At 38.6% G+C, this 14907-nt stretch overlaps 1 protein-coding gene across 1 annotated transcript; it reads right to left on the bottom strand.

The window, feature by feature from the left end:
* Positions 1 to 383: 383 nt before the first annotated feature.
* On the bottom strand, positions 384 to 13275 carry LOC139871267 (uncharacterized). The gene is made up of 5 exons (XM_071858998.1): positions 13122 to 13275; positions 12225 to 12305; positions 11836 to 12183; positions 11488 to 11746; positions 384 to 1518 (listed from the first exon to the last, which is right to left on the bottom strand). Exons 1-5 carry the CDS (start codon positions 13273 to 13275, stop codon positions 384 to 386), a joined length of 1977 nt encoding a protein of 658 aa, XP_071715099.1.
* Between the last annotated feature and the right edge of the window lie 1632 nt (positions 13276 to 14907).

Raw genomic sequence — 14907 nt, 5'->3', positions numbered from 1 at the left:
AATTTATTTATATTTATTATTTAATTATTTATTTATCTTTACTTTGGTCCTGTGGTTAATCATTGTTTTAACTTTGTGTGCAGGGAGTACATTGGCCTGGTTTGGGCTGAGTTTAGGCCGGGTTTTGATAATTTAGACTCGAACTCGTTGGGTTCCAATTTAGTTACTAACTAGCGGAAATCAATTTCTCCACATGTATTCGGGTCTCCATTTATTTACGAACAATCTAGTCAGGGCCGGTCCTGAGAATTTAGAGGCCTAGTGCGAGGCGAAAAAAAAGGCCCCTAAGTCCCAACTAACAATATAAGCTATTTAAAAAAAAACAACTTACGCAATATCATTAAAGACAAAGCATATAGCATTAGAATTACATACCGTAATAGCTAACAAATGATCTTTGAAGCTCTCCTCGCATTCTTGGTAGCAAATTGTTTTATCACTTCTTCACAGTTTATACTTTCTAAGATTTCATTCTCAATAGTCATCATCGCCAATCCACTAAGTCTTTGTTGGGACATTGTGGATCTTAGGTAATTTTTCAATAATTTCAACTTTGAAAAACTCCTTTCTGCAGATGCCACTGTAACTGGAATAGTCAATAATATTCTATATGCAATCCTTGCGTTTGAAAAATTTTCTTGAGCCTCATTCAAATGAATTAGAATATCTAAAGGGTTTTTAAATTCACCGGCTCCTATTATGTCAAAAGAACTCAACTCCATATAAAGTTCATGACCATCGATGTCCGATATTCCTTCAAACTTGAGTTTTGTTTCCAAAAAATCACAAGATGACTTTAGATCTTTATCTTCAATTCCCCTCAAGTTATGCGGAAATAAGAAACCAAATAACTTCTCATAGTTTTTAAATTGATCAAATCTTGCTTCAAAAGAAAGAATAGCTTTATCCACAATGTATAAGAAATAATTTACTCTGAAAGTCTCTTCTGATGTAAATGAAAGTTCTTGGCTACTTGAACTCTCATCAAATCTTTTTTTCCTATGAATCAAACGTTTTTGTGTAAATATTGGGTCAACATTCATTTTAACTGCAATCTCCTTAGCTTCATCAATTGCTTGTGAAAAACCAGTTTCTCTATAATCCTTAAAGAACTCAATCAAACTGTTTATTTCTTTGATAGCAATCTCAATATGCATATCTTTTGATTGTAACTTTTTGCTCACAATGTTCACCTCGTTTAATACTTGATACCAAATGACAATTGATACTAAAAAGTCAAATTCACCAAGTTCTTTTTCTGCTATTAAATTTGCTTCACTAGTAATTGCAGCATCATTATCTTTTTCTCCAACCTCAAGTAAAGCTTCTCGTATGTCAACAAGTTGCGTTTTAATAGCTTTAAGACACTCAACACGACTTTCCCAACGAGTTTGAGACAATGGCTTAAGAGTCAAATCTTTAACATTATCTTTCAAAATTTCCCATCGATTAATAGAATTATGAAAAATAGTATATATACGTTGGATCTGTCCAAAAAAGTTCTTTCCTTTAACACAACTGTTAGCCATATCACATAATGTAAGATTAAGTGAATGACAACCACAAGGAGTGTAAAATGCTCTAGGATTCTCCTTCAAAAATCTCATTTGAACTCCATTATGTATTCCTTTCATGTTTGCACCGTTATCATATCCTTGACCCCGCATATCATTTACAACAAGACCAAGATACTTTAACTCAGCAACTGTAGCGACCCGACCAAATCATGTTTGACGGCGCCGTCTACTTAGGTCCCGTTACGTGGTCATAAGTCTTTAAGACAAAGTTTGACCAAAATATGTCGCCTTCATTTCAAAATAAAGATTGTTCCCAAAGTTTACAAGAATTGTTCAACCAATAGTTAAGTTACAACGTTATAATACGAATGAAATCTAGGCGACACGGTTTAAAGTAAAGTCAAAAGACGCTCCATGAAATGCACATATACTCGACATCCAATGCAAGTATCAAATAATGAGCGGAAGCATGTATCATGTATCGTTCAAGGACCTGAGAAAAACATAGAAATCTGTCAACGAAAACGTTGGTGAAATCATAGGTTTAAGTAAGTAAGTACAAGTGAACCACAAGATTTGCATCAATGAAATAATAGTAATACATTCCAAAAGTTTGTTTCACGAGCACCCAATTATCAAAGCTTAACATTCCTTCCATTGTATACCCCATCACTTAGTGCTAGAACAAACACTGATTCTCGAAAATATATTTCATCCGTAGACGGTAGCGAACCGTCAAAGATGAGGGTTGTCAACCCATATGGCCATATAACATAAGTTCTCGCTTACACCCGGCAAGTGTAACTAATGATAATCGAATTGAGGATTTTTGTTCTAAACTCGTATGTAGAATGTTTGTTTTCCCGTTCTTGTGTTCACTTAGTTCAAAAGAATCGTTTATGTTTTCTCATCCCAATATAAGTTCAAAAAGAGTAAAAGTGGGACTATGATCTCACCTTGAGTGCACGAGTAGTAAAGTACTTCGACAAGTAAACGTGTGCAAAGAACAATGCTAGTCTTGACCTAAACAATAGGTTTGTATCAATAACGGTAAACACGATAGGTCAAAGATGTTCAATTAGTCCTATGGCTCGTTACGACTCGATTATGTAGCATGTGAATCAACTAGTCAAGTTTCATGCACGATACAAGTAACTAAGCATGTTAGAACGATCGTATAATTGTTTGGTTAAGTTTGACTAAAAGTCAAACTTGGTCAAAGTCAAAGTCAACGGGGTCGGATCGGGTGTCCGACAATTTTCTCATGATGAGAAATCATTTATGAGCAGAATGGCCAAGTTTCATGTTAATCGGAGTTACGGTTAAGCGGAAAACATTTTGTGAAAGGAAAAATAAAAACTAAAATGAGCTGGGCATATGCGCGGCGCGCAAAGGGTTGCGCGGCGCGCACCCAAGTGTAAATCCTGGTCAGAACTTAATCACGAAGGCAAACATCTGGGATTTCTAATTTTGCGCGGCGCGCGGGTATATGCGCGGCGCGCAATACCTGGGAAACATGCAGTTTGCAGAAAAAGACCAAGTCACGAACCAAAACTCAAATTAACCTATTTTATGAACCGAAAACATCCAAAATGCATACTATATATCGTCGGAAAGGTAATTTGACAAGGAAAACAACTAAACACGTTTCATCAAACAAAAACATCAATTTCAATAACCGATTTTCCGTCAAGTGATCATTAAGAATCCATTTTCAAAGTTTCAAGTTCATCAAATGCATTTTAAGTTTCGGGAATCCAATTCACACATGTGATATGCCGTTTTGAAGGTAATCAAACACACATTGCAACAAAACACTTAACAACAATATCTCATAGCATTTGACGCATCAAAAGTTCATGTAAAGCTCATCAAACCCTAATCCAAGTTCACAAAATCATTAATCATGTTCTTGGAGTTTCCTTAATCAACCTATACATCAAAACGAAGCTAATGATACTAGTAACACTTTTAAAACATGCACTTTAACAATCTAACAACATTTGATCATCCAAAATTCAAGAACAACACACCAAAATTCAAGTTCATGCTAGTTACACTAAAACAACGAGATCGAGCATATAAATCATATATTCATGTTAGACTTGAGCCATAGACACTAATTAACACTTTTATAAGTTAAAAACATCAAGAACACAAAATCTAGTGATTTTAGAAAGTTACCCAAATGAGATGAAGTTGGTACCAAAACGAAGAGGATGAAGAGAGGATCACGAATATGTAATTTATTTTGTTGTAAGCCTCCTAGATCGAATTTAGATGATGATTGGATGAATATGGTTTTGGGTGTGTGTGTTCTTGCTAGAGAGAAAGAGAGAGAGATGAAGATGAAATGAATGGGTGAAAGGGGTTTGACCCTTTGACCTAGTCAAGGGTTTGATCCCTTGTCAAGTTTAGTCCCTCAACTTTCGTTCGGGTGCGGGAATTACCTAAACGAGATAATTTAAAACGCGTATCAACGGGAGATGTTATAAACATATAACGGACTTTATATTAGTATAACGGAAAAGTAAATGGAAAAAGGCGGGATGTTACATTACCTACTCCTTAAAAGAAATTTCGTCCCGAAATTTAGGTAGGCGTAGTAGTCGTTGTTTCTTCCTCGAGATCTTGCGTTTCCGAATTCACGAATAGATGAGGATACTTCCTTTGCATTTGATCTTGTCTTTCCCAAGTAAACTCGGGTCCTCTTTTGGCATTCCAACGAACCTTGACAATCGGGATTCGGCTTTGTTTCAATGTCTTGACGGAGGTGTCCACAATTTCAACCGGTTCCTCCACAAAATGAAGTTTGTCATCAATAGTAAGTTCTTCGAGAGGGATGACGATATCGGGTTCGGCAAGACACTTTTTCAAGTTAGATACATGGAAGGTAGGATGAACGGAGTTCAATTGAGGCGGAAGATCTAAACGATAAGCAACGGTTCCAATACGCTCCAAGATTTCGAAAGGACCAATATACCGCGGATTTAGCTTCCCGCGTTTCCCAAAACGGATTACACCCTTCCAAGGTGCGACTTTTAACATTACTCGGTCACCGACTTGAAATTCAAGATCGTTGCGTCGTTTGTCGGTATAGCTCTTTTGACGACTTCGGGCCGTCCTAAGCCTATTTCGGATTTGAACGATTTTCTCGGTGGTTTCGTGAATGAGTTCGGGTCCGGTGATTTGCACGTCGCCTACCTCGGCCCAACAAAGAGGTGAACGACATTTGTGGCCATATAGCGCTTCAAAAGGTGCGGCTTTAATACTCGCGTGATAACTATTGTTGTAAGAGAACTCGGCGAGAGGTAAGTGCTTGTCCCAAGCTTTTCCGAAATCAACCACGCAAGCTCGTAACATGTCCTCTAAGGTTTGAATTGTACGTTCGCTTTGTCCATCGGTTTGAGGATGATATGCGGTGTTCATGTCTAAACGCGTTCCCAACGCTTCTTGCAATGTACGCCAAAATCTAGAAACGAAACGGCCATCTCGGTCGGAGATAATCGATAATGGTACACCGTGTCGGGCTACGATCTCCTTAATGTAAAGTTGTGCAAGTTTCTCCATTTTGTCCGTTTCTTTCATGGCAAGGAAGTGTGCGGATTTGGTGAGACGGTCAACAATAACCCAAATGGTATCAAAACCGCCCGTCGTTTTTGGTAGCTTGGTGATAAAATCCATCGTTATCCTTTCCCACTTCCATTGCGGAATCTCGGGTTGTTGAAGTAGTCCGGACGGTCTTTGGTGTTCGGCTTTGACTTTGGAACATGTCAAACACTTGGAAACATACGTAGCTACGTCCCTTTTGATGTTCGGCCACCAATATAGTTGTTTAAGATCGTGGTACATCTTATTGGCACCGGGGTGAATCGAGTATCGTGACTTATGGGCTTCATCTAAAATAAGGCTTCGTAGATCCCCATAACTAGGCACCCAAATTCTTCCGGCGAAATATCGGAGTCCGGTTTCTTTAACTTCGAATCGAGAGGTGAGGACGTTCAAGTGTTCGAGAGAGATGTTTTCATCCTTGAGAGCCTCATCTTGGGCTACCCGAATTTGGCTATTAAGGTTTGTGTGGATGGTGATGTTTAAGGCTCGGACACGAAGAGGCACCGCTCTTTCTTTTCGACTTAAGGCATCAGCTACTACATTTGCCTTCCCAGGATGGTAACGAAGCTCGCAATCGTAATCGTTTAAGGTTTCAATCCACCTTCGTTGTCTCATGTTTAGTTGCTTTTGATCGAAAATGTGTTGAAGGCTTTTGTGATCGGTGAAGATAGTACTCTTGGTTCCATAAAGATAGTGTCTCCACATTTTAAGTGCAAAGACAACGGCTCCGAGTTCGAGATCATGTGTCGTATAGTTTCGTTCATGAATTTTGAGTTGTCGAGAAGCATAAGCAATGACTTTCGTTCGTTGCATCAATACACACCCAAAACCATGTTTTGAGGCATCGCAATATACAACAAAGTCATCATTGCCTTCGGGAAGTGACAAGATAGGAGCGGTGGTTAGCTTCGTTTTCAAGATTTGGAATGCGGACTCATGTTCGGTCGCCCAGATGAATTTCTTTCCCTTGTGAGTCAATGCGGTTAGAGGACGTGCAACCAAAGAGAAGTTTTCGATGAATCTACGATAGTACCCGGCGAGACCCAAAAATTGACGAATGTGAGTAGGAGTAGTAGGAGTCTCCCATTTGCTAATGGCTTCGATTTTCGTTGGATCGACTTTAATACCTTGGTCACTTACAACATGACCAAGAAATTGAACTTCCTTTAACCAAAATTCACACTTGGAGAATTTGGCATAGAGTTGTTCTTGTCTTAAAAGTTCAAGCACAAGTCGGAGATGTTGTTCGTGCTCTTCTTCATTTTTAGAATAGATCAATATATCATCGATGAACACAATAACGAATTTATCGAGATACGGTTTGCACACGCGGTTCATAAGATCCATGAACACCGCCGGTGCGTTAGTGAGACCAAATGGCATGACGAGGAATTCATAACTACCATAGCGAGTCCGGAAAGCGGTTTTGGAGACATCTTCCCCCTTAACCCTTAATTGATGATAACCCGAGCGGAGATCGATTTTCGAATATACACAAGACCCTTGTAGTTGATCAAAGAGGTCATCGATGCGAGGAAGAGGATATCGGTTCCTAACCGTCAATTTATTTAGTTCACGATAATCAATGCACATTCGTAGGGATCCGTCTTTCTTTTTAACAAACAAAATCGGAGCGCCCCAAGGTGAATGGCTAGGTTGGATAAAACCACGATCAAGTAGTTCTTGGATTTGACTTTGCAATTCTTGCATTTCAGATGGAGCGAGTCTATATGGTGCACGCGCTACGGGTGCGGCTCCCGGAATAAGATCGATTTGGAATTCAACCGGTCGATGAGGCGGAAGACCCGGCAATTCGTCGGGAAATACATCGGAATAGTCACTAACAATTGGCACATCATCGATGTGCTTCTCATCGGACTCGACTTTCTTAACGTGAGCAAGGATCGCAAAACAACCCTTACGGAGTAGTTTTCTAACTTTAATACACGAAACGAGGTTGAGTCCGGTGCAACTCTTATCGCCATAGACGATCAAAGGTTCACCATTCTCGATAGGAATTCGGATTGCGTTAAGATCACAAAGAATGTGAGATTTTGTTTTGACTAACCAATTCATACCGATTATTACATCAAAGCTTCCTAGTTCCATGGGTATCAAGTCAATTTCAAATTCCTTACCCAAAATGTTCAAAGTACACCCCCGGTAATATGTGTCGGCACTTAAGAGTTTTCCGTCGGCCACTTCGATGGAATAAGTAGTATCTAAAGGGTGTGGTAGAGTGCAAAGGGTAGGAGCTAAAGTCTTGGACACAAAACATTTATCGGCACCCGAATCGAATAAGCAAGTAACATAAGAGTTGTTGAGAAGAAACGTACCCGTGACTAGTTCATTGTCATCTCGGGCTTCCTCGGTGTTGATGTTAAAGGCTCGGCCTCGGTTGTTGGGGTTGGCCTTCTTCTTTGGGCATGCATTTCTATAATGACCCGTTTGACCACATTCGTAACAAGTGCCCGTCTTTGGTGCATTGGGCCACTTTCGAGCAACGGGAGTGGCACTTTTACAATCGTTGGCCTTATGACCAACTCCTTGGCACCGGTGGCAAATTAACTTGCCACATTCACCAAAGTGATGTTTGTTGCATTTGTTGCAAAGAGGTAGGTTCCCGGCATAACCCCTCTTGCCGTCGTTGTTGAAGGGCTTTTTGGTGAAGGTGTTGTTGTTGTAGTTGGTTGATGGAGTGGCTTCCCATTTCCTTTTGTTGCCACCCGACTTGTCCTCGGCCTTAGGAGCCGGCACTACGATTTCGTCAACCGTTTCAATTAGTTGGCGAGCCATGTTCATAGCGGCTTGATGAGTAGTGGGTTTGGATGACATCACCCCTTGTTTGATGCTTTTTGGAAGACCGAGCATGTAGAGCTCAATCTTTTGAGATTCGGGGTTAACAAGATTAGGACACATCAAGGATAGTTCGGCGAAGCGTTGATTATAAGCTTTAAGATCGTTTCCGACCGCTTTCAAAGCTCTTAGTTCTTCCTCAAGCTTTCGGGTTTCTTCGCGCGGAAAATATTCAACAATCATCTTTTCCTTTAGATCGGCCCAAGAGAGGGCATGAGCTTCATCGGTACCCACCGATTGAACATAGGTGTTCCACCATGTTAGAGCAATTCCGGAGAAAGTGTGAGTGGAGTATTTGACCTTGTCTTGGTCCCGACAACCGCTTATGCTAAAGACGGCTTCCGTTTGCTCAAACCATCGGGTGAGCACGACCGGTCCCCCGGTTCCATCAAAAGTGTGAGGTTTGCACCCCATGAAAGCTTTATAGGAGCATCCCTCGTTTGAGTTTCCGGCTCCATTGTTGTTGTTGTTGTTGTGGTTGTTGTGGTTGTTATTATTATTGTTGTTGGATGAGTGACCGGCCATGGCCGCATCTACGGCGGTAGCTATCATCCGTTCGAGAGCTTGTTCGGGAGTTTCATTGCGGCGTACACGACGAGGAGCCATTGTTCCTTCAAGACACAAGAATATCATTGATTAGTATTCTCAATAATACTAACCGTGATATAGAATAAGGATAAAGAGAAGTTTTTCCTCGACTCGCCTTAAATTCTTTATGTCATAATGTCGGAACGTTCATATGAGTCACCGTAATATAATCCCGGAAATTATATTACCCTGATTCATGTGTGCATTCGACATCATTTCATATAGTCAAGGTGGCGTGTCAATCAAATTAAACAACGTGAGATTAAGATGAACTAAGAGTAGATATGAGTAGAAGCGTTCGAGTATAAATGCACAAGTAGTCAAGTAATTCCTATTTCAAGTCTATATGCCGGTTGTAGTCTAGACTCACCAATGTACCCTATGACTCGGGGTCGACACCAATGAACTCTAAATCCCTACAACCAACGCTATGATACCATCTGTAGCGACCCGACCAAATCATGTTTGACGGCGCCGTCTACTTAGGTCCCGTTACGTGGTCATAAGTCTTTAAGACAAAGTTTGACCAAAATATGTCGCCTTCATTTCAAAATAAAGATTGTTCCCAAAGTTTACAAGAATTGTTCAACCAATAGTTAAGTTACAACGTTATAATACGAATGAAATCTAGGCGACACGGTTTAAAGTAAAGTCAAAAGACGCTCCATGAAATGCACATATACTCGACATCCAATGCAAGTATCAAATAATGAGCGGAAGCATGTATCATGTATCGTTCAAGGACCTGAGAAAAACATAGAAATCTGTCAACGAAAACGTTGGTGAAATCATAGGTTTAAGTAAGTAAGTACAAGTGAACCACAAGATTTGCATCAATGAAATAATAGTAATACATTCCAAAAGTTTGTTTCACGAGCACCCAATTATCAAAGCTTAACATTCCTTCCATTGTATACCCCATCACTTAGTGCTAGAACAAACACTGATTCTCGAAAATATATTTCATCCGTAGACGGTAGCGAACCGTCAAAGATGAGGGTTGTCAACCCATATGGCCATATAACATAAGTTCTCGCTTACACCCGGCAAGTGTAACTAATGATAATCGAATTGAGGATTTTTGTTCTAAACTCGTATGTAGAATGTTTGTTTTCCCGTTCTTGTGTTCACTTAGTTCAAAAGAATCGTTTATGTTTTCTCATCCCAATATAAGTTCAAAAAGAGTAAAAGTGGGACTATGATCTCACCTTGAGTGCACGAGTAGTAAAGTACTTCGACAAGTAAACGTGTGCAAAGAACAATGCTAGTCTTGACCTAAACAATAGGTTTGTATCAATAACGGTAAACACGATAGGTCAAAGATGTTCAATTAGTCCTATGGCTCGTTACGACTCGATTATGTAGCATGTGAATCAACTAGTCAAGTTTCATGCACGATACAAGTAACTAAGCATGTTAGAACGATCGTATAATTGTTTGGTTAAGTTTGACTAAAAGTCAAACTTGGTCAAAGTCAAAGTCAACGGGGTCGGATCGGGTGTCCGACAATTTTCTCATGATGAGAAATCATTTATGAGCAGAATGGCCAAGTTTCATGTTAATCGGAGTTACGGTTAAGCGGAAAACATTTTGTGAAAGGAAAAATAAAAACTAAAATGAGCTGGGCATATGCGCGGCGCGCAAAGGGTTGCGCGGCGCGCACCCAAGTGTAAATCCTGGTCAGAACTTAATCACGAAGGCAAACATCTGGGATTTCTAATTTTGCGCGGCGCGCGGGTATATGCGCGGCGCGCAATACCTGGGAAACATGCAGTTTGCAGAAAAAGACCAAGTCACGAACCAAAACTCAAATTAACCTATTTTATGAACCGAAAACATCCAAAATGCATACTATATATCGTCGGAAAGGTAATTTGACAAGGAAAACAACTAAACACGTTTCATCAAACAAAAACATCAATTTCAATAACCGATTTTCCGTCAAGTGATCATTAAGAATCCATTTTCAAAGTTTCAAGTTCATCAAATGCATTTTAAGTTTCGGGAATCCAATTCACACATGTGATATGCCGTTTTGAAGGTAATCAAACACACATTGCAACAAAACACTTAACAACAATATCTCATAGCATTTGACGCATCAAAAGTTCATGTAAAGCTCATCAAACCCTAATCCAAGTTCACAAAATCATTAATCATGTTCTTGGAGTTTCCTTAATCAACCTATACATCAAAACGAAGCTAATGATACTAGTAACACTTTTAAAACATGCACTTTAACAATCTAACAACATTTGATCATCCAAAATTCAAGAACAACACACCAAAATTCAAGTTCATGCTAGTTACACTAAAACAACGAGATCGAGCATATAAATCATATATTCATGTTAGACTTGAGCCATAGACACTAATTAACACTTTTATAAGTTAAAAACATCAAGAACACAAAATCTAGTGATTTTAGAAAGTTACCCAAATGAGATGAAGTTGGTACCAAAACGAAGAGGATGAAGAGAGGATCACGAATATGTAATTTATTTTGTTGTAAGCCTCCTAGATCGAATTTAGATGATGATTGAATGAATATGGTTTTGGGTGTGTGTGTTCTTGCTAGAGAGAAAGAGAGAGAGATGAAGATGAAATGAATGGGTGAAAGGGGTTTGACCCTTTGACCTAGTCAAGGGTTTGATCCCTTGTCAAGTTTAGTCCCTCAACTTTCGTTCGGGTGCGGGAATTACCTAAACGAGATAATTTAAAACGCGTATCAACGGGAGATGTTATAAACATATAACAGACTTTATATTAGTATAACGGAAAAGTAAATGGAAAAAGGCGGGATGTTACAGCAACCGTAGTATCAAATAAACCTTTTCCCGTGGTGTCATTAACATTCAAAAACCCTAAAAAAGACTCCATAACAATAACGGAATTAGATGTGAACTTTACATACCTCACTATCATGCTCATTTGTTCTTGATTACTAGAATCGGGAGTACAATCAAGTATGATTGAGTAGTACTTTGCTTCCTTTACGTCCTTTATGATTTGTTTTTTAATCTCTTCACCTAGCACAAGAATTAGCTCGTTTTGAATCTTGTGCCCAAGATAATGCACATGAAGCCCATCATTAGTGATTCGTCGCACATGCTCTTTAATAACCGGGTCAAACTCTTCTAACATCTCAATGAGCCCCAAGAAATTTCCATTACCTGTTCAATACATTTAATAAATAATAAGTGGAAATGAAACAAAAACAATTTAGTGGTCGCGAAACAAAAACAATAATACTTATCATTACCTTTTTGGTACAACTTTTCTTTTGATCCACGGAAAGCTAAACTATGTTTAGCTAGAAATTTCACTACTGCAACAATTCTCAAAAGGACTTGCATCCAATAATCTCTTTCTTTCTTCATTTGTTCATATTGAAGTTTATCAATTGTTTCATTTAACTTCAAACTTTTACGCATATCATACCATTTGGTCATATTTTCAAGATGAACCGGTGAAGTTTCATGTGTTCTGAGACCAACCGAAACATGACCCCAATCATTATAACCTTCCCCATCTAAGTTTTCCGTTTCTTTTTCTTCAACATGCTCTTGCCCTTCCGCCTCTTCTACATTTACTTGTACATGCTCTTGCTCTTCAATAGTGGGTTTTTTTTTAAAAACTTATGTAGTGAACCAGCTTGAGACTTTTTCATTTTTTCATCATTTCTTTTTCTCTTACGTTTTTCAGCACCAGATAAATGTTTGGGAGCCATCCCTGATTAATAACCATAAAAAATTAATTAATCTATAGTCTATAGATTCTCTAATCATCACTTCATCAGACATCCGTTATGCCAAACTTTCAAATTACAAATCTATACTTTAATTTATACTTACAAAGTTACAAGTTACAACAATTATAAAAAAATTATAAATCATAAAAGTTAAAAAATTAACATCAAACAATGGAGTAATGGACAATTCACAATTGAATATATGTTATATGAGTAAAAATGTAAAATTAACATACAATAACCATAAAAATTAACATGATTAAAATTAACAAACTAAATTAACAAAATCAACAAGACAAAAAAATAAGACAAAAAAAATAAATAAGAAAAATTGCCGAAGACTATATTTGAATTACCTTCAAGGGACTAATGGAGAGTAGTCACTAGGCAGTAGGTGAATTCTCTTCGATTGATAGATGAAAATTTTGAGTTTTGTTAAGTGTAATTGAAGAGAGTTAAGACTCAAAGAGACGTACGTATAGGAATTGGGATCGATGTATGATGTATCGGACGAAGTGACGAACAAGGGTTTGAGAGTTAGGGACGTACCAGACTAGTAGACTACTTTTTTCATTTTGTAAATTGGGCTTCTATTTTTGGGCTTAAACATATAACATAAACTATATTTTTTTGGGCCCCTATTTTTGATGGGCCCTGTGCAGTTGCGCAGCCTGCACAAGGTTTGGGCCGGGCCTGAATCTAGTAAACGGTTTTTTTCATGTGTATTCGAGTTTTTTTTCCGAGTATGGGATGACCGGGTATAGGGACCAAGTAATCGAGTTTACAGGCCGGATTACCTGGTTTATGAGCCAGGTATATGGGCTCAGATCTTTTTTCGAGTATACGGATCGGGTAATCTGATTTGTGTCTAAAATATCCCAAACTCGAACCCGTGTAAAAACTATCCCAATATCCTATCCTAAACCCATTTACGGGGCCCACCCAACTCATATTGGGTTTCAAGTTTATCCATCGACAACAATTTAATTTTTTTTTTTTTTTTTTTTTTTTTTTTTTTTTTTTTTTTGCCATCCTATGCATGTGTGCCTAGAAAAATACGGCATAAATTTTTAATACGAGACCAAACATATGCTGTAGTCTTTTTCTTTTATTAAAATTAAAATATACGAGTAAGTAAAAAGTACGAGTAACTGAAGTTGTGATGAGGTCCAGCGGTTGGTGGCCTGCCTTCTTTAGGGGAGGTCAGGAGTTCGACCCCCGTTGGCTACATATTAAAAGTACAATTTCATCTCTGATATGAAGTATCCACCCATGACACATTTCCCATATCGTTTGGGGGGTAAAGAGGAGGGGGGTTTTACTTGGCCGTGCCTTGGATCGGTTTCAAGGTTTCCTCCCGGGCAGCGATGGGAGCTGGGTTATTATCGCTGCATCGGCATAGTCAAAACGGGAGATGATCGCAACGGGTGGTTTAGTCCCCCTCGGGTGATCACAATAGCTGTTAAAAAAAAAAAAAGTACGAGTAACTTGTAAGCCATAAACTAATGTTGGATAAAGTTTTTTTAAATTATGTTATTTGGGAAGTACGATATTTTTATTTAGATTACTTCCATCAATATGAATATCACAAAACCCTCTTTCATTTCATTATATTTATTGATTATTGATTATTGATTGATATTATGGATAAATGAATAATGAAAGGGAGGTGATTCTAACACATCATTTTTATCCATCTATACTTTCATAAATTTACCCTTAGAGTTGAATTTATATTATTATTCTAATTATAATTAGAGGTATAATAGTAAATTAGGTGTAGATGAATCGAAAAGTGGTGTGTGACGAGTACCTGCTGAATAATGGAACTCTGTTTTCTTTAAAATATAATATTAATAATCTAAATAAATAATTATAAATGTTAATGTTAATTTTTAACGCATTTATTATGATTTAAATCACGTCGACTCCGACTATGAGTTTGCTTTTCCCCTCAATGAATACGGAGTTTAAGTGGTCTAAATCATTTCCCGTAAAGTTAATTCTTTTTTAATGTCATATTAATAATCCAGTATTCAGGACCGGTGAAAAAAGACCCTTAAGCGCTAAGGAACAATATAAATTATTTTTTTATGAAAGGCAAGTTGTTGGCATCGAATACTCTCATTTGCCACACACACACGCGCTTTGGGCGGAAACCCGAACCGCATAACAAGGATCTGAACCTTAAACCATCCCGAGGGGCAGGCGGGTCAGACTTGGGTTGTAACAACTCGTCCCACATCGGCTACTCATTGAAAGTATTGATCCCTTATAAGCTTAAAGTTGTGGCTAATTAGTATCTCCCACCATGGTTTTTAGTTGAAACTTGGAGATATCCTGTTAGTTCACTGCTTACGCTTATAAAGGGCGATTGTCTCTCGATTTGCGACGGGCACTCGGCTCGTGCATCTCTTGGGGCCGATTCGAGGGTTGTTTCATCTGGTATCAGAGTCATGGGCCTCTCGAGGTGTAACGGACACTCGGTCCTTGCATCTCCTGAGGTATTCTCACGGGGTGTGACAGGCACGATGCTCGTACATCTCATGAGGTATGGATCCTGGGTATTAAGAATGTTTCGGC

This window comes from Rutidosis leptorrhynchoides, chromosome 10 (genome assembly GCF_046630445.1).
Source record: "Rutidosis leptorrhynchoides isolate AG116_Rl617_1_P2 chromosome 10, CSIRO_AGI_Rlap_v1, whole genome shotgun sequence".
In the NCBI taxonomy this organism is placed as follows: domain Eukaryota; kingdom Viridiplantae; phylum Streptophyta; class Magnoliopsida; order Asterales; family Asteraceae; genus Rutidosis; species Rutidosis leptorrhynchoides.
Note: the sequence above shows the minus strand (reverse complement) of the source record. Positions and strands in the feature narration are given on the sequence as shown.

Bases quoted from the DNA above. Each gene is read 5' to 3' on its own strand.
- LOC139871267 (XM_071858998.1), bottom strand. From the start codon at position 13,275: ATGAGTTGGGTGGGCCCCGTAAATGGGTTTAGGATAGGATATTGGGAT. The intron at 12,184-12,224 runs GTTCACTACATA...CCACTATTGAAG, and splicing joins AATGAAAAAGTCTCAAGCTG to AGCAAGAGCATGTACAAGTA. The intron at 11,747-11,835 runs GTAATGATAAGT...TGTATTGAACAG, and splicing joins AGAAAAGTTGTACCAAAAAG to GTAATGGAAATTTCTTGGGG.